The 25,678-nt window shown below is 42.7% G+C and overlaps 1 protein-coding gene across 6 annotated transcripts; it reads left to right on the top strand.

Moving 5' to 3' along the window:
* Positions 1–286: 286 nt before the first annotated feature.
* LOC311145713 (melanoma inhibitory activity protein 2-like) lies at positions 287–25,162 on the top strand. 6 transcript variants are annotated; one of them, XR_014614624.1, is made up of 26 exons: positions 287–524; positions 703–789; positions 940–1,202; positions 4,456–4,712; positions 9,517–9,648; positions 9,759–9,869; positions 10,009–10,080; positions 10,218–10,328; positions 10,480–10,551; positions 10,697–10,801; positions 12,650–12,772; positions 14,693–14,804; positions 15,007–15,053; positions 15,140–15,230; positions 15,506–15,644; positions 16,029–16,130; positions 16,373–16,433; positions 16,548–16,583; positions 17,882–17,949; positions 18,081–18,160; positions 18,442–18,628; positions 19,045–19,173; positions 21,258–21,401; positions 22,778–22,827; positions 23,799–24,003; positions 24,230–25,162. XR_014614624.1 is itself a non-coding variant. In XM_084181987.1 (26 exons), exons 3-26 carry the CDS (start codon positions 1,052–1,054, stop codon positions 24,391–24,393), a joined length of 2,538 nt encoding a protein of 845 aa, XP_084038113.1. In that variant the 5' UTR covers positions 287–524; positions 703–789; positions 940–1,051; the 3' UTR covers positions 24,394–25,162. The 6 variants fall into 6 exon arrangements, 5 of the variants coding, with proteins under 5 accessions (XP_084038113.1, XP_084038110.1, XP_084038112.1 ...); XM_084181987.1 differs by having other exon boundaries at positions 4,456–4,550; positions 18,442–18,579; XM_084181984.1 differs by having other exon boundaries at positions 18,442–18,579.
* The last annotated feature ends 516 nt before the right edge of the window (positions 25,163–25,678 follow it).

Here is a 25,678-nt window from a genome sequence, read left to right as displayed (position 1 = left end):
TTTGCGTTCCAAATTCCACAGTTCATAGTCTAAAATATAATTTTCCACATATTTTTTTCTAACAAAATCTACTACGCCATAATGACTGTACAAATAGTTCAAATCACTTAAAGGGAGATAATTATCTAATTATTGGTTGTTTGTGTTTCTTATTGATCAGCTCTTGATAAATTAAATTGGTATCTTGTTACAAGTGCACCAAGTTAATCATTACCCCTCAGTTACATTGTATCTTGAATCCCTCATTTAGCTATTGAAACGTCCATACTTGTTGAGATGTGACAGCAACAGCTTGAAGGCAATGTCCATTTGACACTATGGAATTCAATGCAACCTGACTGTTCACCTCAAGCACTGTTTTAGTCAGGTTTTAGTATATGGACCATTTTACATGACTGGACTTTCCAACATCAATATGGCTATTTCAATGATATACCTTTGGACATTTACTATTTACATTTTTCCAACTCTAACTTGGGGATTGTTGTCTGACTTCAAAATGTGTGGAGACTCCGAGTGTGAAAGTAAGTACACAACAAGAGAAAAAAGAAATATGCAGCACGTATAACAAATTCGTTTTTTCTATCCTATCCTGTAAAGTAAAAATTCCTATGATTACCTTATGTGACTTTTCATAGGCTTGCTGAGTCGGGTCAGGGCCAGAAATATACAATAATGTTTGTACCCTATACTGTATTTCAGATTGACAGACGATTTGGGTATTTCACAAAATATGCTGTGAAAGTTGATGAAATTTATGCAAACACAGAGAAAGAAGTAGCCACACAGGTAATCTATACACAGCAGTACTCTATGCATTTTAGTTTTGGGAATGTATTTGTGTACTGAAAATATATGTGCATTAAAGGGTGAATAATCGGTGCTGTAAACCTTGCTGTTAAAGACATTCTGTTAAAGCTATTCTTCTGTTCCTTTCAGAAACATGATTTCTTCTGCATTGATGAGTATGGCATATTAATTGATAATGACTCCAGTGAGTGGGACAATGAAGATTATATAGTTTCAGAATTTCAAGAGATCGCCACCAATAATGCTCAAAAATCTAAAACTTCCAAAGATGCCTTTGTGTCCAAACATTGAAAACAGGAAACAGGAAACTGATGAAACAGGAAACAAAGATGCCAATCAGGCCGGAATGGAAGACTTCTCAGAGGATACCAAACCTGCACCTAGCAAACAAGGTGGGTCTCAGTGGATTGACTACAGTAACTGGATGCCTTGGTTTAGGTGGTGAAAGCCCTGATGATCCCAAAGAAGACAACCCAGAACAGTCTTTCAGGAGCAGGAAACTTGCTTTGGACATTGATGGGAACCAATTTGAGGAAGAGACGGAACAGACTGAAAAGTCTGTCTGATTTGGAGATGGACTGACTAGTGTCTTCAGTTTTGGTGAAAAAGCTCCAGAGGAGAAGCCCATTGAAAAGGAAGTGGAAGAGCAACCCCCACCTTCTAACTACTGGTTGAATATTGGCATTAGAGATGTCTTAAATTTTGGTCAGTCTAATCAGAATAAAGTTGAAGAGAGAGTACCAGCAGCAGGCAGAGAGGAAAACATCGATCCAGAAGAAATGACAGGTACAACAGACCCACATGACCTTGACTTAAGTCAGTCTCATCATGATGCTACAGTGGAGCAAATAAAAGAAACAGAGCACCACAGAGATGATGACACTGGTAAGGAGACAGAGAGAACAGACACACACCCCTCAAAACCTGTTGGGGATTATGACGACGGTCAAGAAGACCATCAGGAAGAAATCACCAAATATGGCGAATTTAGAAAAGAGGAAGATGCAGGGTGGTATGGCAGCATCTATAATAATATTGCAGGCCTTTATGGGGAACAGGATAATGAAGAGGAGGAGGAGGATACAGTTATAGACAAGGATAAAGAGTCTAAAGATATCAGCCTTCAGTCAGAAACAGAGTCTCAGCCTGTGTTCTCGTCCATGTTTGACACTCTGGCATCACTGTTTCAGGCAGATACCGATGATAAAAATGCTCCAAGTGATGAGGTAACAGATATAAAACCGGCAGACGCAGATGCCAATAGAGAGATCTCCCCTACTCCTCAGACGGCTATCCCATATGATTCTTCTGAGGTATCTGTAGGGAGGAAGGATGATAATGATGGTAATGACAGCAATGAGGCTCCACATCCCCCTCGATTAGATCTAGGTAAGGTTCAGAGTGCTAATGAAATACAGGAGGCATTCAAACAGCTACTTGACACTAGCAAGAATATTTCATTGTCCCACGACCCTCAATTACAGAACACAACTGGAATACTGAATCTTGAAGTTGATCCTGAAAAAGCTATTGCTGAGATCAATGAAAATGATGAGCATAACTTTGCAGGTAGATTAGAGTTAGATGATGTCACCACCACTAATGAACTTTTCAGTTCCCATGGAGATATAGAGCCAAACCAATTAGTGTCGGACAATGAGGACATGCAAAAATCAACTGTGCTCCTCAATGGGCTTTTGCATTCATGTGATGAAGATGCCTCTAATCACCATCAAGAGAGTCCTGCTGCTGACGTCTCTGAAAATAGCCTGGATGATGTTGAGACTGATCATTCAGTTGGTCGGGACGCTTTAGAAGGCTCAGGGATTCCAAATCTATCTGATTTGACTCTTATTCAGACAAAAGCAGAAATACTGACAGAGGAGCTACCTGATGTATCGGAGGACATGTCTGTAATGCATGCTAAGGTGGAGGACATTGACAGTACAGGTATTGAAGTGGTCTCATCCAATCAGACAGGAGAGGACAGTATTCTAGTGTCTCAGAGCCAGGCAGAAGAGGACAGTGATAATCAGACAAACCCGCCAGCAACTGATGATGCTTCAGTCCTGGGGACGATCACACAGACACCTGACCCCTATCTGCATGATGCTCAGGAGGCTGAAATAGCTGAACCTATCCTGAATCTATCCCTAGCTGAACCTGTCACTGAAAATGTCTCAGGAGAGGAAGGACATAATTTGATTACCTCATGTGAGGAGGGGGAAAGTAAGGATAAGAATGAGAATACATTCGAGGCACCAGATAAGAATGTTCATGTTGAAGATATCGACAAAGATTCCGTTTCGCTGAAAGACTCGTTCTCTTCTAACTATGAGGGAAGTAATTCCAATGTAATGGAAGTTGTTGATCAAGAGGAATTTCTTCCCTCTGATCATTCCAAGGATTGGCACATTGAGGCCGATCCCATAGATAAAGTAGGGTTGATAAACATTACCTATGACCCAGTGTTAGACTCAACTATACTAAATGATGACACTACAAGTAACAAACTTTTATCTGATAAAGCCAATGATGATGGGGAAAGTAATATAGTGGGCAAAGCATCTGAGATAGGTTCAAATATTGAAGTTACTGAGACAGAGTGGATAGAACCAGGGAAAATAGTTGAAGTTGAGCAAGACAATGGGGGTCAAGCTACTCTCCCTACACATGTCTTTGAGAATGATGAAACACAGAGCCGTTCCAGACATGATGCTAACATCAAAAGTTATCCTGACAGCTCAGAGCTAGTTCCCCCTGAGACAGTAACAGGAAGTGAACAAAGACATACAGCAATCCTTGAGGAGGCAGATACAGAAAACTTGTCAGTGGAAGATTTCATTCATGAACAAGGGGAGTCCAATGAATCTAAAAAAGACAGTGACGAGGAAAACGTCCTGAAGGATAGATCCAGGATGATGCATGACCAGACGACAGCAATTGAGGACAATAATCTGCCACTAGAAGACAGGAATCAGATGGATGACAGTAATCACATCTCATCAGTCAGTAGCCAGGAAATACTTGACTTGGACCTCCATGAACCAGAACCACAGTCTCAGTCACCTTCAATAGAGGACTCTCACAGAGCTACAACATTTCTGAAAGAATACAAGAATATTGAAAAGTGCAGATGAGATAACTACTTTGTTGGATTTGTTTGGGAAGCACAAACTCCTGTGGCTTGACTACAGCCTAGGACGCTCACAGACTTTGAATTAGGGCCAAGATGGTGATAATGACCTTGCTATAATGTCAGACTTTGAGAGGCTCCTGCAGTATCACATGGATGAGACAAAAGCTCCATCTGGTGGATTTCTGGAGGATGAAGACAAATCCACAAAACGCATGTCACTACAAAAACTAGAAATACTCTTGTCAAACATTTAAAAAAGATTCCTACCATTGAAAGCAACTGTCAGTATGAAAGAAAATCAAGGTACTACTAAAGTAGTATGAGAAACGTTTATTGATTTTGTTCGCATGTCTCTTGCATGTCAATATAGGAAAGGTTAGCATATTTTGTCAAAGTTTTTGCATTTGGTCATTGTTAGAAGTGTGCTAAATCTGCCAACATTTATTGACAATGTCTTCATGTTTTAAGAATGATATGGTGTCATAATACAATATGTTCTCCTGCAGATACAGACAAGACAATCTGCGTCAATGACGATTGTTTTACTCGCAAGGAAAACAAAGACCTAACCAACCTGAAAGGAGAAGATATCTCTACTGAGGTGGGCCATTCAGACTGGCAGATGGATGGGCAAACCAGGGAGGGAGTTAAAGATAAGCCTGCAGTGGTGGAATATCTTTTGACTTCTGCATGTCAAGTCACTGGTGATATTATTGCTCATATGCAGACAGTTAAGGCGCTTCTGAAATGGCTCACTGTACAGGTAAGAATGTTTACATGACTGTTTTTAAGTATACCCCTTTGTCATCTATTGAGATGTAATGAGACCACATTTAAAAGGATTGGACTACACTGTGGATGTGTCAATATGAATGCCCCCTCTTCATCATCAATAGAATAGACTAGCTTAATTCTTCCAAGAGGGAACTTTGGTTGTGGCATTTGAATTTGACATAACAGCACAATACACACAATACACTATTAATTGACCTGATAGCTGAAGAAGCTGGTCCTTTAAAACCTCTGGTATGTTTCTCTGGTATGCAACATGTCATCTGTCACTGTCATCACCCAACACTTTGAGGAGTTGGCTTTGGTGACTAAGCTATTCACTGCACTGTGGTAGTGCAATAACATGAGCATTTTATATTGAGAATAGAGATGGAGGTTCAGGATGTTGACCAGGTGAGTGAGAAGTAGTGTTTTGGACATGCACTGAAAAGTTAGCTGAAAGGTGAACACCCAACCAACAACAACTTCTGGGCCTACTCTGATAGGGCAGGGCAGGTGACAGCAGAGGGACTTTGGTGACAATTAGTCTCAGCTGGAGGGAAAGGTCACTTATTCCATGTTTATAGATTATTTGAGAATAGGTATAGAGGTTGGATATGTGTTGTTTTCAAAACATTTTGTAGGGTACCACAATTTGCATTTGTTTCATTCAGGTTTCATCAGTTTGAGTGTCACCAAAGATTGCCTATTATATTGACCTGCTCTAACAATGGAAATACATGTCCTCAAAGATGGAAGGCAGGCGGAAGGAGAGATCAGGTGGGACCATTTTAGCCAATGATAGGGCAGATATGCATGTGAACAACAGGCCATAGAGATAGGTAGAGGACTCATCTTTGTATCTGTGACATTATAGCATCTGTGACAGCATGGGCAGCGCCATTGAGGCTATCTCCATTTTAAAGTATTCAATTTTCTTCTTCTTCATTGGCTGATTGCTCCCAATTCATAGGAATCCCCATCCAGTTGACTACTTTAAAATGGTGGAACCCTCAATGGCAGTGTCCATGCTAAAAAGGGTTATGTCCATGCTAAAACAGGTTATATCCATGATAAGCACCTGCAATAACATCTGCAAAATGTGTACCAGACCAATAACATGTTATTTGATGAGTCCTCTATCTATCTCTATTACAACAGGGACAACCCCGATATAAAGTCGTTTTTTTCAAAGATGCCAAAATGCCAGGTGCCTCCACTTATATCAGTGCATTTGTAACAAACTAACCACGAAGCCTCACATAGCAAATTAGCAATTACATTTTTTGTTGACCAAATTAGACACTCTCTCATTGACCTCCATACAAAAATTCTTACACTTCGTGCATTATTTTCGTGGACAGATTTTGGGCTGAGTAACACCTCTTGTTTCGCCTCTTCCTCTCTGGTGTCACTTTAAATGCGCCCCGGTGTGGCGTTCCCAGTGTGTGCTATTAAGAATCCTTGGGACGTCCATAGACTAAATACTAACCCTAACCTTAACCTCTACTCTAACCCTAACAATTTAAAATGTCAACGTCATGGGGTAGGGGCGTCCAAAGGATCCCACATAGCATGGATAGTTCAACAATTGGTGACGTTGAGAATATACCAACTCAACATTAAAGCAGGAAGTGGGGGCGTTGTAACGTTTACCAATACTCCTTTTGAGTGAAAAGTCAAATAAGATAAGATTGTGTAGGATTAGAATTATATAAATCAACCAATATTTGTTTTAGGAAAATATAAACGAAAGTGAGTCGTTTTAGCGAGTTCTGGGTGCATAAAATAGCATCAACCTCCGTACGTTTGAGCGTCATGACGTGTCCCAACTCTCCAGCTTCATGTTGCCACCGATACTTCAAAGTGACAGCTGGGCATTCGTTTTTTTCAATGTTAACCTAATCCTGGAAATAATATTTCAATGAAATATTCGACAAATGGAAGATCAATCAAGTGGTGAGGCAGTTGCTACCCAAGTGGCTGATTATAAAATGACAGCAAGGACCTATTACACTCTAGCCGTGGAGAAAGTGAGAGATGTGAGTGTCAAATCAAATTAGCATGCTAGCTAGCTAGCTTGGACTCGTCAATGCTAAAAACATCAACTGGTGTATCTAGCTAGCCAATTTTGTAATTTGTGTTAATTCAATGTGTAGGACTGTCAGATATGGCTTATCTATATTGTTTAGTTAACTAGCTAGCTAGTGTCTCGTTGACCACGAGAACACTGTTTCCTGGTAAGATAACGTAACTAAGCTAATGTTAGCTAATTTAGTCAGCTAACTAACGTAAGCAACAGTTGTATCCTAATTTAAGGGTGTTTTCACACTTCTTGGTCCTTTTAAGCCAATTTTTGTGAACTCCGTGCGGTTCGCTTAATTCAGACTCAGACCCCTCAAAAGAGCCCCAGAAGCGAACCGAACTGAACTGAGACCATCTCGAGAGGTGGTCTGAGTTCGGTTCGCTTGAATTCAGAGGTACGGTTCCCTTTTTAGGGCAATGTGAACGCAAAACTCCCCAGGTTCGCTAGTAATTATTCACGCAACACTGTTCCTCCTGCCATAAACCCTCACATTGGTGCCACAAAAGAGAGAAGATGATGATGTGCAGATTCGCGGAAAAAAAGCGTGCTGCAATTATATATTGATTAGCGATTGTCAAGGATGCGCAGAAATGTGTGTGGTGCGGGAATAATGACAAGCGAACCTGGAGAGCTTTGTGTTCACATTGCCCTAAAAAAAGTGAACCGGAACGCGGAATTCTAGCAAACCGAACTCGGAACAAAAAAATAAGCGATCTGCACTGAGTTCACAAAGTGTGAAAACACCCTAAGTAGCTACATAGCTGGCTAGTTAGTTTGAAGTTTTAATGTCACATGCACAAGTACAGTGAAATGCCTTTCTTGCAAACTCACCACAACAATGCAATAATCAATAACAATGTAATACAAAAAAAAAAAAGAGGTATGACGAACACAATAAGTAAGTTAGCATACTATATACAGGGTCAGTTCCAATACCATATTTCCAATGTGCAGGGATACTGGAGTGATGGAGGTAGATATGTATACGGGTAAGGTGACTAGGCATCAGGATATAAGATAAACAGAGTAGCAGCAGCTTGTATGTGAGTGTGTGTGTGTGTGTGTACAGTCAGTATAAGTGTATGTGCATATTATGTGTGCGTGAGCAGATGATCGAGTGAGTGTGTGGGCCCTGTGAGTGTGCATAGACAGTGCAAAAATAAAAAGGTCAGTGAGGATACAAGGTTAACTCAGATACTCTGTGTAGCTATTTTGTTAGCTATTTATCAGTCTTATTGCTTGAGGACAGAAGCTGTTCAAGAGCCTGTTGGTGCCAGACTTGATGCACCGGTACCGCTTGCTGTGCGGAAGCAGAGATAATAGTCTATGGCTTGGGTGGTTGGAGTCTTTAACGATGTCCTGGATGGCAGGGAGCTCGGCCCCAGTGATGTACTGGGCTGTCCGCACCACCCTCTGTGCGCCATGCGATCGAGGGCAGTGCTATTGCCATACCAGGTAGTGATGCAGCCAGTCAAAATGCTCTCAATGGTACAGCTGTAGAACTTTTTGAGGGCCCATGCCAAACCTTTTCAATCTCCTGAGAGGGAGAATGCGCGCGTGTGTTTGGACCATTTTAAGTCTTTAGTGATTTGGACACCAAGGAACTTGAAGCTCTTGACCCGCTCCACTGCGGCCCCGTCGATGTGGATGGGGGCGTGCTCGCTCCTCCTGTTTCCTGTAGTCCACGATCGGCTCCTTGGTCTTACTGGGGTTGAGGGATAGGTTGTTGTTCTGGCACTACACTGCCAGGTCCCTGACCTCCTCCCTGTAGGCTGACTCATCATCACCGGTGGTCAGGCCTACGACCGTCGTGTTGTCAGCAAACTTGATGATTGTGTTGGAGTCGTACGTGGCCACGCAGTCGTGGTTGAACAGGGAGTACAGGAGGGGACTAAGCACACCTCTGTGGGGCCCCTATGTTGAGGGTCAGTGTGGCGGAGGTGATGTTGCCTACCCTCACCACCTGTGTTTGGATCACAAAGAAGAACATTTGTGAGACTCAGACCAAATGAAAATATGCTGGACGAGTGTTTGATGCCATCTGTCAAGCATGGTGGAGGCAATGTGATGGTCTGGGGGTGCTTTGGTGTTGGTAAAGTGGGAGATTTGTACAGAGTGAAAGGGATCATGAAGAAGGAAGGCTATCACTCCATTTTGCAACGCCATGCCATACCCTGTGGACGGCTCTTGATTGGAGCCAATTTCCTCCTACAACAGGAAAATGACCCAACGCACAGCTCCAAACTATGCAATAACTATTTAGGGAAGAAGCAGTCAGCTGTATTCTGTCTATAATGGAGTGGCCAGCACAGTCACCGGACCTCAACCCTATTGAGCTGTTGTGGGAGTAGCTTGACCGTATGGTACGTAAGAAGTGCCATCAAGCCAATCAAACTTGTGGGAGGTGCTTCAGGAAGCATGGGGTGAAATCTCTTCAGATTACATCAACAAATTGACAACTAGAATGCCAAAGGTCTGCAAGGCTGTAATTGCTGCAAATGGAGGATTCTTTGACGAAAGCAAAGTTTGAAGGACACAATTATTATTTCTATTAAAAATCATTATTTCTAACCTTGTCAATGACTACATTTCCTATGCATTTTGCTATATTTCCTATTCAAACTCATGTATGTTTTCATGGAAAGCAAGGACATATCTAAGTGATCCCAAACTTTTGAATGGAAGTGTAAGTATTTTATTTTCTACCCAGGTCGTGTCGTCCCTTCCTGATGACGTAAGGCCAGGTCCTGACCTGTATGGACTGCCATGGGAAGCTGTCATCGTCACTGCCTTACTGGGGTTAGGCACCCTCCTATTGTTCAGCTGCAGGTTCTACCAATGTGTAAGTTGACTGACTGATATTATACCAGCAAAAAAGTATAGGGATGAACAACAGCATTCTTACTTTTGATTAGGGAGTGACCAAGCTCACTAAATTGTTCTTGTTTCCAGATAAAGAGCAGACTGTATTCAGGCAAAGAGAGGCGGATGGGCCAGAAGGTGGCTGAACTATTAGATGAAAAGTGCAAAGTCCTTAAGACTTTGAGTGAGGTTCAACAAAATGTGAGTCCTATGTCAAAGAATGCAGTGTGTGTGTATCTGACTGACTGACTGCCTTCTGAAATTACATGTTTTGTATGAACCTGTGTGCTATGAATGCCTTTGCTACTGTTTGTTTATGTTTATTTATGTACCTTTTTAGTATGAAAAACTGGATTCTGCCTTGTGGAATAGTGGTATTTTGGCTCAAGCTTCAGAGAGAGAGAATCTGGAGGTAAGACACACAAATTATACAGTATGATTGTTCTCAATACTGAATAAACATTTCCATATTTCACCTCTAAATTACACTGGCAAATGGTATAAAAGGACTTTCAAGTCCGAGTAAACCTTTAATGGTCTCCTCTTCAGGTGATGTCCCAGAGGCTGAAACAGTCAAATGCACAGCTTGGAGAGGATATAGAAAAGTTAAAGGAGGACCTGAATATCCAGAGAGCGAGGAGGTTGCAGCAGGAGAAGACAGTGAGTTTGACTTCGGACTGGACATTTTTCTCATCACCTTTTGCTGTGTTTTGATGTTTATGCGTTGACATCTTTTATTTTTTGTTTCACTCTTTGCTCTCATATTTCAGTTAATTCTTTTTGAGATGTGGTGTTTTGTGCAATTTTACAGATTGCAGATATGCAGGAAACCTTGAAAACCGTAGAAGAAGAAACCAGGGACCTCAAGTCCCAGACAGAGCAGGTAAAATCTGACGCTGACACAAGTCCCCATTAGTGTTATGTATCATGAACATCATGTTAATTGTAATTCCTTCCTGTTTGGCATGTTAATCATGTCGACACACTCAGAGCCAGGTTAGATGTAACACATTTTGCTCTCTTTTCAGGCACAGACAACCCTGAAAATATATGACATGAACAGTGAGAGGAATCAGAATAATCTGGAGGCAGCAAAAGAAGAGAAGGCCTTGCTCCAGGAGAAAAATTTGCAGGTATGTAACCTGACCTATAAGATGTCCATTTACAGCTATACAGTACCCACTAATCAGAGCCATTAATATCTACAGTGAGGGAAAAAAGTATTTGATCCCCTGCTGATTTTGTACGTTTGACCACTGACAAAGACATGATCAGTCTATAATTTTAATGGTAGGTTTATTTGAACAGTGAGAGACAGAATAACAACAAAAAAATCCAGAAAAACGCATGTCAAAAATGTTATAAATTCATTTGCATTTTAATGAGGGAAATAAGTATTTGACCCCTCTGCAAAACATGAGTTAGTACTTGGTGGCAAAATCCTTGTTGGCAATCACAGAGGTCAGACGTTTCTTGTAGTTGGCCACCAGGTTTGCACACATCTCAGGAGGGATTTTGTCCCACTCCTCTTTGCAGATCTTCTCCAAGTCATTAAGGTTTCGAGGCTGACGTTTGGCAACTCAAACCTTCAGCTCCCTCCACAGATTTTCTATGGGATTATGGTCTGGAGACTGGCTAGGCCACTCCAGGACCTTAATGTGCTTCTTCTTGAGCCATTCCTTTGTTGCCTTGGTCGTGTGTTTTGGCTCATTGTCATGCTGGACTACCCATACACGACCCATTTTCAATGCCCTGGCTGAGGGAAGGAGGTTCTCACCCAAGATTTGACGGTACATGGCCCCGTCCATCGTCCCTTTGATGCGGTGAAGTTGTCCTGTCCCCTTAGCAGAACCCCCCCCCCCCCCCCCCCCCAAAAAGCATAATGTTTCCACCTCCATGTTTGACAGTGGGGATGGTGTTCTTGGGGTCATAGGCAGCATTCCTCCTCCTCCAAACACGGCGAGTTGAGTTGATGCCAAAGAGCTCGATTTTGGTCTCATCTGACCACAACACTGTCACCCAATTCTCCTCTGAATCATTCAGATGTTCATTGGCAAACTTCAGACGGGCCTGTATATGTGCTTTCTTGAGCAGGGGGACCTTGCGGGCGCTGCAGGATTTCAGTCCTTCACGGCGTAGTGTGTTACCAATTGTTTTCTTGGTGACTATGGTCCCAGCTGCCTTGAGATCATTGACAAGATCCTCCCGTGTAGTTCTGGGCTGATTCCTCACCGTTCTCATGATCATTGCAACTCCATGAGGTGAGATCTTGCATGGAGCCCCAGGCCGAGGGAGATTGACAGTTCTTTTGTGTTTCTTCCATTTGCGAATAATCGCACCAACTGTTGTCACCTTCTCACCAAGCTGCTTGGCGATGGTCTTGTAGCCCATTCCTGCCTTGTGTAGGTCTACAATCTTGTCCCTGACATCCTTGGAGAGCTCTTTGGTCTTGTCCATGGTGGAGAGTTTGGAATCTGATTGATTGCTTCTATGGACAGGTGTCTTTTATACAGGTAACAAGCTGAGATTAGGAGCACTCCCTTTAAGTGTGTGCTCCTAATCTCAGCTCGTTACCTGTATAAAAGACACCTGGGAGCCAGAAATCTTTCTGATTGAGAGGGGGTCAAATACTTATTTCCCTCATTAAAATACAAAAATCAATTTATAACATTTTTGACATGCGTTTTTCTGGATTTTGTTGTTGTTATTCTGTCTCTCACTGTTCAAATAAACCTACCATTAAAAGTATAGACTGATCATTTCTTTGTCAGTGGGCAAACGTACAAAATCAGCAGGGGATGAAATACTTTTTTCCCTCACTGTATATGAATGGCTTTGTCACTAATATTGTTGTATACTCCAGTTCCATATCAGCCTTGGTTGCGGTTGTTACAAAGAACCTGCATGGGTTGTCCTGAAGAGAAAGCAGAAAGTGTCCTATATTCTGGTGGGATCCTCAACCTCTCCCCCTCTTCCCACAGCTGGTCCAGGAAGCAGAGGGCTGGGGGGAGCGGATGAGCGAACTGGAAGAGGAGATGAGGATGTGTGAGAGCTCCTATACTGGAATGGTGCAGGATGCTGCCACCAAAGACGAGAGCATCAAGGTTTGCATTCATATTACTGCACTGGCAAAAACCACATACAGCAAGATGTGTGCCTACAACAAACATTTTGCTATTCTGCCCTGTACTGGGAAAACCCAGTCACCACACACTTTGAAGATTACTGAGGGTTTCAACCAACAATGAGTTAGGTGACACCCTAAGTGGCCCAGCCTGTTTGAGGCTATGTTCATAATGGTAATCCTCTATTGCCTGTTATTTATTATAAATTACATACACCTTAGCCAAATACATTTAAACTCAGTTTTTCACAATTCCTGACATTTAATCCTAGTAAAAATTCCCAGTCTTAGGTCAGTTAGGATCACCACTTTATTTTAAGAATGTGAAATGTCAGAATAATAGTAGAGAATTATTTATTTCAGCTTTTATTTATTTCATTACATTCCCAGTGGGTCAGAAGTTTACATGCTATCAAATACTAATTGAGTGTATTGCCTTTTAAATTGTTTAACTTGGGTCAAACGTTTCGCGTAGCCTTCCACAAGCTTCCCACAATAAGTTGGGTGAATTTTGTCCCATTCCTCCAGACAGAGCTGGTGTAACTGAGTCAGGTTTGTAGGCCTCCTTGCTCGCACACGCTTTTTCAGTTCTGCCCACAAATTTTCTATAGGATTGAGGTCAGGGCTTTGTGATGGCCACTCCAATACCTTGACTTTGTTGTCCTTAAGCCATTTTGCCACAGCTTTGGAAGTATGCTTGGGGTCATTGTCCATTTGGAAGACCCATTTGCGACCAAGCATTAACTTCCTGACTGATGTCTTGAGATATTGCTTCAATATATCCACATCATTTTCCTTCCTCATGATGCCATCTATTTTGTGAAGTGCACCAGTCCCTCCTGCAGCAAAGCAACCCCACAGCATGATGCTGCCACCCCCGTGCTTCACGTTTGGAATGGTGTTCTTCGGCTTGCAAGCAACCCCCGTTTTCCTCCAAACATAACAATGGTCATTATGGCCAAACAGTTCTATTTTTGTTTCATCAGACCAGAGGACATTTCTCCAAAAAGTACGATCTTTGTCCCCATGTGCAGTTGCAAACCGTAGTCTGGCTTTTTTAATGGCGGTTTTGGAGCAGTGGCTTCTTCCTTGCTGAGCGGCCTTTCAGGTTATGTCGATATAGGACTGGTTTACTGTGGATATAGATACTTTTGTACCTGTTTCCTCCAGCATCTTCACAAGGTCCTTTGCTGTTGTTCTGGGAATGATTTGCACTTTTCGCACTAAGGTACGTTCATCTCTAGGAGACAGAACGAGTCTCCTTCCTGAGCGGTATGACGGCTGTGTGGTCCCATGGTGTTTATACTTGCGTATTATTGTTTGTACAGATGAACGTGGTACCTTCAGGCGTTTGGAAATTGCTCCCAAGGATGAACCAGACTTGTGGAGGTCTACACATTTTATTCTGACGTCTTAGCTGATTTATTTTGATTTTCCCATGATGTCAAGCAAAGAGGCACTGAGTTTGTATACATCCACAGGTACACCTCCAATTGACTCAAATGATGTCAATTAGCCTATCAGAAGCTTCTAAAGCCATGACATCATTTTCTGGAATTTTCCAAGCTGTTTAAAGGCACAGTCAACTTAGTGTATGTAAACTTCTGACCCACTGGAATTGTGATACAGTGAATTATAAATCAAATAATCTGTCTGTAAACAATTGTTGGAAAAATTACTTGTGTCATGCACAAAATAGATGTCCTAACCGACTTGCCAAAACTATAGTTTGTTAACAAGAAATTTGTGGAGTGGTTGAAAAACGAGTTTTAATGACTCCAACCTAAGTGTATGTAAACTTCCGACTTCAACTGTATGTACCACTCAACAAAATAAGTTTCCTTGGGGGAAAAACTATAGTTATTTGAATGGTAAAGCCTTTTCTCTCTTTCTCCATTAGTCCCTGACAGACTGCCTGTTGAAGATAAAGGACTGGGACTCAGTGCTGGAGGACGGAGCCAACGGAGAGGAGATAAACAGGACACGAGGGGAGGAAAATGGAGAGGGGCCAGGTGAGGTTCTGGTAGATAAGGCTATAACCGCCAGTAGGTATGAAGTATGATCAACTGGCTTTCGCTCACCATCTCTTGGTATTATTATGCAAGGTCATATATGGGATTTAAAAAAACATTTGAGTCAGGATATTGACTGAGTGGGAGTGGGATATCTGCGTCTTCCCAGATGTTACTTTTTTTGTTAATTCTTTATACACAGATAACTATCAACGACACAGAATACAGAAACTAATTCATGCGGCAAAGGTATGTCTTCACTTAAATTAAATTCTGTTTTAAGAACAAAACTTGTCAGCGATAGATGGAAAATGTTAGTTTTTTTTTCTTTTTAGATGAATGCAGACTTGAAGTCGGTGGATGAAGACAAGGACAGAGTGTTTGCCAAGCTAGCGGATGAAGTCAAGGCCAAGGAGGATCTCCAAGGTAAGCGGAGTATGATGCTGTTCAGTAGTAACTTATCACGGTGGAGAATAAAACAACATTCATTTTATAATGTACATAAATGTATTGAAATGAGCTTCAGTTGCTGTTTTCATGATACAACAGACACAAAGGGTTGGTTTCCCAGACGCATATTAAGCCTTGTACTCCTGGACTAAAAAGGACATGCGTCTGTGTCCAGGAAACCGGCCTAAACCTCTGACTTTTAATGAAAATCATGTCTAGTTTTTAACACCAGCTTGACTCTTGGGTTGCAGAGCGGATTAAGAAACTGGAGAATGAGAAGGACTCTCTGCAGACAGAGAGTGAGAAGTACACGGGCCAGGTGCAGAAACTCCAGCAGAAACTGCAGATCATGACGGAGATGTACCAGGAGAATGAACTCAAACTACACAGGTACTGTACGAGACTTAGAGTGGCTGACCCAAATGCACAGCTTCATCCATGAAGGATTTATATGCATTTATAATGGCTTATTTATGAAAGTTATTATGAAGTGTAACCAAACTATCTTCAATGAGTGGGGCTAATGAACTGCTGTATGCCTGGTAATATAATAATATATGCCATTTAGCAGACACTTTTATCCAAAGCGACTTACAGTCATGCGTGCATGCCGTTTTACGTATGGGTGGCCCCAATGGGAATCGAACCCACGACCTGTGGCGTTGCAAGCGCCATGCTCTACCGACTGAGCTGCACAGGGCCTAGTAATGTTTGTCTGATCATGGCTGTTCCACTCTGTGGTATGCATATAATGGGTGTTCTCCCTGGTGTCAGGTTGCTGACGGTGGAGGAGAGGGAGCGTCAGCAGAAGGAGGCGAAGCTGACCAAGGCTGACAGGAGCATCAGCCTGGCCGTGGAGGAGCTCAGCAGCTACAGGTCGGCTACTGGACACACACACACACACACACACACACACCATCCCTGACTCCAGATATCAACTGTCTCTTGTTTACAGTGTTTTAATACAGGCCTTAAATTAAATGTATACTTTCAGTACACTTGCTGTCAATCGAATAGATGCAATTCATTTTGTGAAACATGAAGAGTTGCACATGTCCAAAATATTCGCAGGGTGTTTTGTATTGTGAGTCAGGGTGCTGTTTTGCTTTCACACAAAGGCAAAGAGCACAAGACCTCGAGGATGAGCTGGAGAAGACCAACCAGGCCTACAAAATCCAGGTGGGAGATCTGACAGTCTGTCGTAAGAGACTGGAAGAGGGGGGAAAACATTCACCACATGCAATTATCTGATGTATAGCCAATGACAAATGTCATTCTCCCTCCATCTTTCAGATAACTTCCCAGGAAAAGAAGGCACACAATAACTGGGTAAGTATGTAGTAGTAACATACATACACTATGGAGCACACCTCAGCTCATAGTCATGTTAAAGAGCAATTGAACGAATCTCTGGTTGAAAACAGCCTATGTGGAATCGATATTAGAAACGTTTATTCCGGTGCCAAAATTGACTAAAGTGTAAGTACGATCATTTTGGTTATAAAGTCAGTATATTCCAAAACTGAGTTTTGTGAGATTTGTGTAACTGAGGTCGCCACAATTTACGTAAGGGCTGGGTTTGGATTACAACCATGCCCACTAACACGAGATGGTAACGCCAAAGGAGGTTGTCATGCATGGATAAACATCTGCGCTGATTGCGCTCTATCCAATCGCAGAACCTCCAGACAGTGAGACAGACCTGCCAATTACGCAGCGCATGTTTACATAAGACAACATGTCGCCAATGTTATGTTGAAAGAACGCTTGGCCCCTAAGCTCTTTATGGAGTGGCCACTTGCTGATGTGTTTGATAGTGATCACTCAAGTCTGCCACTGTTTTGGGCAAAATGAGAACTAAGACGATGCACACTTGCATCCCAACTGCCACTTGTCAATATTCAGAAATTCGAAACCCATTCGTGAGCATCTTGTGACCCGCCGTGACCTGTTTTGTAACATAATTTGCTATGAAACACTGCCAGACAGACGCAAACTCTGGTAATAGATTGTAAAAAAAATAAAACGGCACTGAAGCACACACGTCGCCACTCGCCAGTGACTTGATAAGCTGACAGCTTGCTGATGAAGTTGTAGAAATGTTCTCAGAAATCAGTCCTGAGTGCAGCCAGCAGCAGCTGACTCGGTACTCATACTGTCTGCAGTGCACTGACTAGTTAAAAAAATAATTGAGAAATACTGCACCAAACACCAGCCCTCCTGTAGCTCAGTTGGTAGAGCATGGCGCTTGCAACGCCAGGGTTGTGGGTTAGTTTCCCACGGGGGGCCAGTATGAAAAATGTATGCACTCACTAAACTGTAAGTCGCTCTGGATAAGAGCATCTGCTAAATGACTAAAATGTAGATGTAAAATTGTGCAATCAATTCAGACTATTTTGAGGAAGTGATAGTGGCTATGTTGTTGCCATGGTGTCTCAAGAGGGACAAACAACAGTAACTGCCAGGGTACGATATACAAACATAACACACCCACATCGAACCACACCCCCAAGACCCACATCTCATTTTTCTTAATGAGCAGCAGAAAGACACATGCGGAATCGGTGCTTAAATGTGATTTCCTCAGCCTGGCGACTCATCTGTAATCTCTGTTGTCTGCATTGTAGCTAGCAGCACGAGCTGCCGACCGTGACCTGGCTGACATTAAAAGAGAGAACGCACACCTCAGGCAGAAGTAAGTACTAAAGAATACTTTTCTATTGAAGTGCAGTCAGTTTCACCAGACTTGATGGGATGTGTTGCTACAAAATAGTATTTCCCTGCAGTGTGGAAAGTATTCTTCAGCTGTGGTGTGTCTCCATGCAGATTGACTGATACTCAGTTCAAGCTGGATGTGGTGGAGAAAGGCCCCTATGCTCTGGACAACATGGGCAGACCGTTCAGAGGTGAGTCTATAATAACCCTCCTATCACCCTAACTATAATGATATCCTCTGCTGACTCCCAACTCGCCCCCTAGCCCCTACTCCCAACATTGAGAGGATTGGATAGGTGAAAGCAATATGGCGACAATCCGAAAGGCAAGATGAAGTTATTAACAGAACTACTTACATTATATCCATGCAATCCTCTCAGGTCTACAGGAGTGCCTATCGTGTACTAGGGACTAGGTGTTGAATAGGTCATTATTCTGATATTTGAACTTTCTGTCTCTCCCTGTCCTGCAGGTGAAAGGTCACCGTATGGCCCCTCCCCCCTGGGTCGCCCCGCCTCTGAGAACAGAGCCTTCCTGTCTCCGCCCACCCTGATGGATGGCCCGCCACACCTCTCTCCAAACTTCCCTCCCATGGGACCGGGAGGCAGAGGTGACTTCTCCAGTACAAACCCCCTCCTCAGTGAATGTGCCATGACATGGTGAAAATGCCATTAAGAAAAATAATCAGCAGGATAAATGGATTATTATTTAACCTACTGTCAATTAATTCACTTTAGATTATTATTGAATCTCCTGTCAATTAATTAAGTTATTGAGTAAAGCAATGCTGAAATCTGTTCTTAATCACCTGATACAAGTACGTGCTAAATCTTAATTTACTGGAAGGTAGGCACATCTGTTACAGAGCTTATCTTTATAGTCTAAATTGCCTTGGCGGCGAGCATGCACAGCAAGATGGGGAATGATGTGCAGCTGTATCGCCTACAGAGGGAGCATTGTCTTTGCACATGATGTATTCTGGTCTTGTCATCCTAGCTTCATGAACTCATTGACATTATGCTGGCTCTTTCTCTCTCTCTCTCACTCTCACTCTCTCACACTCATATATAACCAGTATCCCGAGGCCTGGTAGATCCCCCTGGTGGGGTGGACTCTGATCGGAGTGGTGGTCCTCACTCTGACAGTGGCTCGATATCTCCCTCCTGGGAAAGGGATCGCAGGGACCCACCTATACCCCCTCCAGGTACGGTGATGACCACCTGCTATCGCCCCCCCCCCCCCCCCCCAATTATCTCAGCAGCCCCTCCAATCACTACAGACAGAAGTTATTCTATTCTTCTGTTTTAATCTTCTAGTCTACTATATTGTGTTATTGTGTGTGACAAATACTTATTTGCATTCAGTATCAGTCCTAAAGAGTGTGTGTTCGTTATTTATTTGCTTCATTATGTTTTACCATCTTTTGCTATGTAAAGATGTCCTGACTTTCTTTTGGGTTGTAGAGAAATATAATTAGTTATAGGGTGAGAATGTTATATTTGTTAATCAACTGTCAGAGATTTGTTCACAACTAAATAATTCCCCTCAGTTGGTTACTATTGTGGTACTCTGTTGTGGTCAGCCGGCCCTGTGAGAGGTTTGAGATTCTCTTTATTGGTTCAAATCACTGTTGTCAGTCTGAGGTACAGACCTAGTTGTGGTCAGTGAGTGTATGACTACTACACTATATATACAGAAGTATGTGGACACCCCTTCAAATGAATGGATTCAGCTATTTCAGCCACACCCGTTGTTGACAGGTGTATAAAATTGAGCACACAGCCATGCCATCTCCATAGACAAACATTGGCAGTAGAATGGCCTTACTGAAGAGCTCAGTGACTTTCAACATGGCACCGTCATAGGATGCCACCTTTCCAACAAGTCAGTTTGTCAAATTTCTGTCCTGCTAGAGCTGCCCCGGTCAACTGTAAGTGCTGTTATTGTGAAGTGGAAACGTCTAGGAGCAACAACGGCTCAGCCGCGAAGTGGTAGGCCACACAAGCTCACAAAACGGTACCGCCGAGTGCTGAAGCGCACAGCGTGTAAAAATCATATGTCCTCGGTTGCAACACTCACTACCGAGTTCCAAACTGCCTCTGGAAGCAACGTCAGCACAAGAACTGTTCGTCGGGAGCTTCATTAAATGTTTTTTTTTTTTTTTTTACAACGCTACCTGCCCGAATGCATAGTGCCAACTGTAAAGATGAGGAATAATGGTCTGGGAATGTTTTTCATGGTTCGGGCTCGGCCCCTTCCAGTGAAGGGAAATCTTAACGCTACAGCATACAATGACATTCTAGACGATTCTGTGCTTCCAACTTTGTGGCAACAGTTTGGGGAAGGTCCTTTCCTGTTTTAGCATGACAATGCCCCCGTGCACAAAGCGAGATCCATACAGAAATGGTTTGTTGAGATCGGTGTGGAAGAACTTGACTGGCCTGCACAGAGCCCTGACCTCAACCCTATCGAACACCTTTGGGATGAATTGGAACGCCGACTGCGGGCCTAATCGCCCAATGTCAGTGCCCGACCTCACTAATGCTCTTGTGGCTGAATGGAAGCAAGTCCCCGCAGCAATGTTCCAACATATAGTGGAAAGCCTTCCTAGAAGAGTGGAGGCTGTTATAGCTGCAAAGGGGGGACCAACTCTATATTAATGCCCATGGTTTTGGAATGAGATGTTCGATGAGGAGGTGTCCACATACTTTTGGTCATGTAGTGTATGTGGTCAGCTGTAGTGGTTCCAGCCTCACCTCTGAGTCACGCAGCAGGGCCACACAGACTGCAGGCCGCTGCATTGAGGAGTCAGACCCTGAGTCGCCACTGGTTTGTTCCAGAGTTTTCTCCACACTCACTTTGGCCTTGTTCCCCTGGGCCCCTGCTGCTTCCCAACTCTGGCCTCCGCCTGGTTTAAGATGTCTAAAATTCACTGGAACTAGGAACCTTTTAACCATTTAGTTCAGTTATCATGGGGGAGCGATTTAGCATGTGGCATCACTGTATTTTGATTAGTCAACGACAATTCCATCATACCCATTCTACTACTGTCACTGTTTTGTTGTGTACTAACTAAATGCATCATGATTTAAATGTATGTTTGTTCTTTTTTTGTTTCGTGATCTGCAAAGAGGCTTCTATTTTTTGCTCCAGTCCCCTTTGGACAGCAGAGTGGTTGTTTTGATTTGGACATTTCTGTTCTCATCCCCCACTGTGTGATCCCCATCCTTAGCGCAGCTGGTCTGAATAAGGCTGATGAAACAGTGCTCTCTCTCTCTGCTCATAAAGGGTATATGTATCGAGACCCAGGTCTTCTCTACAGGAGACCCCTGCCCGGAGCGTTTCCCCTTGGGCCTATGGGCCCCCTCCCATCCAGGGGCCCCGGTCCTGCTGAGCCCCACAGCTTTGGGCCCCACCCTGGAGATCAATCTGGTGAGAACCCTCCTTTTTACCATTGTTCTTTCTGTATTACAGCATCATATAATTAGTTTTTAAAAAGTGATTGATACTGTATCTCTGCACCATAGCCACTCTGTCATATAAACTTCAAAAGGATGTTTAGTGCTTGGGAGTATGTAACTGAAGTGATGAAATACATTTCAGGACGTGACTCAGACCAAGCTCCTTCATCAGCAGCACACTGAATAAATAGTAGGAGTGTAGATGATTAGTATACCTCTGAAGAACTATCTAGTGTTAGGTAGAGAATGAGCAGGATAGTTTGCCCAGTGTTGGGGGTTACGTAATCAGATTACTTTATGAGTAACGGAGTAAAGTAACAAGTACATTTTTCAAATTGGGTTCTTGGTCCCCAAGAACACAGTGGCCTCCATCACTCTTAAATGGAAGAAGTTTGGAACCACCAAGACTCTTCCTAGAGCTGGCCACCCAGCTAAATTGAGCAATTGGGGGAGAAGGGCCTTGGTCAGGGAGGACAACGACCCTAAGCACACAGCCAAGACAATGCAGGAGTGGCTTCGGTACAAGTCTGAATGTCCTTGAGTGGCCCAGCCAGAGCCCGGACTTGAACCCGATCGAACATCTCTGGAGAGACCTGAAAATAGCTGTGCAGCGACGCTCCCCATCCAACCTGACAGAGCTTGAGAGGATCTGCAGAGAAGAACGGGAGAAACTCCCCAAATACATGTGTGCCAAGCTTGTAGCGTCATACCTAAGAAGACTTGAGGCTGTAATCGCTGCCGAATGTACTTCAACAAAGTACTGAGTAAAGGGTCTTAATACTTCTGTAAATGTGATATTTCAGTATTTATTTATTTTTGGCAAAAAATGCAAAAAACTGTTTTTGCTTTGTCATTATGGGTTATTGTGTGTAGATTGATAAGTGGATTTAAAAAAATAAGAAGTTTGTTTTAGAATAAGGCTGCAACGTAACAATGTGGGAAAAGTCAAGGGGTCTGAATACTTTCCGAATGCACTGTGTGTGCAGATATGGCTAAGTAAGCAGCCCATATGATAGAGCAGCTTTTGTAGACTAGCACAGGAAAGCAGCGCCACAGATGAAAGGAGAAACTTGTGATCAAACTTGAGTTACTAAGTAGCCTATCTTTGGTAGAGTAACACAAAGTAATGTGTAATATGTAATGTATTACTTTTTCAAGTAACTAATCACAACACTGATTGTGCCCAATGTGGAAACTCCCTTGTTTTGACAGTTAAGCTAATAGCATTAAAGAGCATGAATGAACCCTCTTCATCAAGTTCTTAAGGATTGAATGAAATAAACCCACCAAAGCTTGAAGTGGATCTAGCTAGGTTCTTACTGTGTGTTTTTTCTTGTGTTCTTGCAGACTCATCATTTATGGAAAACAGCATGGGTCCTGGTGAAAATGAAAGAGATGTAAGTATTCTAACCCTTCTATTAACAATGCATTGGACCATTCATGTACTGTCTCTCGCTCTCTCTCTCTCTGTCCATGGGTACATATATATTTTTCTCTTTTTTTTGGGGGGGGGGGGGGTAGATCACCTTTAATATTGCAGATAGATTGTAATTTCCATCAATGTAATTGTCTGCATCACTTCCAATCCCCCATGTTTTTATATATATATATATATATATATATTACTCCCCTTTTATTACTTTTCAACCCCGCCATCCTTTCCCTACTTGGGGTAAGTTAGTGAACAACAATGCTTACATATTTTACATATTACATAGGTACATATTTTGCTGCAAAACCAATTTCCCATTGGGGATAATAAAATGTTCTACTACTGGGATGGGCAACTTTGATGGGGGTGTGGGATTACAAAAAGTCTGAACTCGTCATTATGGCCGCAGTGGCTCGCGGGTCTGCGTACCCACATTCATACCCACACATGCAGTCAGAGCCAGTCCTAGCCATTTGGGGGCCCTAAGTGAAAGAAATCCCCCCCCTGGATAGAAAAACAGCGGTTTGCTGCAATTCTACTTATTCTGCCATGGGGCGGAGAGAAAAATTAACAGTTTCACAGATGATTTTCTGCAATTGCACTTGTATTTGACTATCAGACCCCGACTGAGTTTCCTTCTTTCTTCTTCCTTTTGGATTTCAGAGTGTGATGTCAGTTCAATCTTTGTCTAAATGTGTACAGATGTAGGGTCTTAATTTGAGCCAGTTTGCTACAGCAGGGAAATAATCCTGCAGCTACAGGAAATGTGAATTACTATATGGATTATAATTCATGGACATTTTTGTGGAAATTACAAACTTCAGAAGCCTTTCTAAACCTCAAATACACTGCAAGTTTTTAATTTCCTGAAAGTTTTCCTGCAACAGGGTGATCAAATTAAGATCCTACATCTGTATTTGAAATGTGTTCCCTCAGTCCCACCTGTCAGCACCTGGAGATCTGAGAGACATGAGAATGCCCCCTGATGTAGACATGAGGATGGGGCCTCCTCCCTTAGGACCCCCTGGTATGGGTCCCCTCCCACCCATGGACCCTTACTTTGCACGCAGAGGCCCCCCAGGCCCTTACGGACCCCCAGACTTCTTCCCCCCACGAGGTCCAGCAGGGCCCCCCATGGGCAGTAAGTATTAGTCTCTGTATCCTTTACACATTAAAGGCTCATATGTGCTTTGTAGTTATAATGCATTTATAACTGAAGGTTTTAAGTAGTGTTACAGAATGTTTTAATGTAATAATAATAACATAAACTATGGGTGGGAGATGAGGATTATCATTCTATACCGCATTCACTACATCAATACTGTTAATGACTAAATGTAAACCTTTCCCCCTTGTTTCCCCTGAAGTGCGAGGGCCACCTCCCCCGGGAATGTTTGGGCGATTTCCACCTCCGTTGCATATGGGCTACCCTCCCATGAGGCCCCACCCTGACAGTTTCCCCCCTGGAACCCCTCCACCAGACAGCGAACAGCCTCCCGACCAGTCCCCTTCTCCACATGATGTCATCTGAGCCATCTCTTTCTCCCTCTTCGGGGGAGAAACTCTCTCTGCCTGCTTCCTGTGTGGCACTTCACTTCCTGTTGTGCTAGTAGTGAGCGACTGAGGATGTGCTCAGGGACTGGTTCATGAAGTGTAACCTTGAGTCATGTGACTGTCTTTCTGTTTTTTTAGAGGCCGACAGTGGAATTGTTTCCCCCCCAGTCTTTCGCACACAAAAATTGATTAGTGGCATAGGACTGTTATGAGAGAATACAATACCACCAGGAGTTTTACACAACTGGAAGTACTTAGTGATCATCTATGTAACAGTTCAGTACTGTTGCTATGTGTTTTTCTGATGTTGAATGCAGTGTCTTTTTGAAGCAGTTCTATAGTTATGTGAATCTGCTGATGGTAAACTGCCTGTGAGACTGCCTTGTTCTGAGTGGTGACTTGGACTAATTTGAGAAGGGTGTGTTTGCTTGCAATGTCAAAGCCTTTTTATTTTAACTTTGAAATAAGTCCCTAATTTCTCCCTCGCATTCTTCCCATGTATATAAAGAGAAAAATGCAATATTGTGAAAAGGGAAGTGTGTGTGTGTGTGTGTATGTATACCAGCCGTAGTCCATTCACATGTCCTGTCAATTGAGCTGAAAGATGTTCATTACCTTTTAGCTGTGAGGTCTTGACCGTCCATAGTTTGATCATTGAATGTCATGAAATTACGGTAGTGTTATTAGCCTTGAAGGAATATGGAAATGTGATATTGTAAAAGTGTAATAAATTATGCTCAAGTGTTTAGTTGTCTTAGATTTTCATAGATCAAATAATTTAGGGGATAATCATGGAAGAGGATGAAATCGCTTCAAAACAGATTATAGAATGAATTGCATTAAATAATAAATGAATGCCAGCTCACTGCTCTGTCTAATTAAGTAATTTTGTCTACTTAAGTCATATTTACATATTTTCAACTGGCATGCCATATTGGTCCTCTTCAGGTATATCTAACCCTTACATGACCTGAAAAGGACAATCAAATCAAATGTTATTTGCCACATGCGCCGATTACAACAGATGTAGACATTAGTGATATGCTTACTTACAAGCCCTTAACCAATAATGCAGTTTAAAAAAATATATATATATATTTTAACGGTATTAAGTAAAAAAGAGAAAAGAAGCAAATAATTAAAGAGCAGCAGTAAAATAAAATGACAGTAGGGAGGCTATATACAGGGGGTACCGGTACAGAGTCAATGTGCGGGGGCACCGGTTAGTCGAGGTAATATGTACATGTGGGTAGAGTTAAAGT

Source organism: Coregonus lavaretus (assembly GCF_964263955.1).
Source record: "Coregonus lavaretus genome assembly, chromosome: 18".
In the NCBI taxonomy this organism is placed as follows: domain Eukaryota; kingdom Metazoa; phylum Chordata; class Actinopteri; order Salmoniformes; family Salmonidae; genus Coregonus; species Coregonus lavaretus.
Note: the sequence above shows the minus strand (reverse complement) of the source record. Positions and strands in the feature narration are given on the sequence as shown.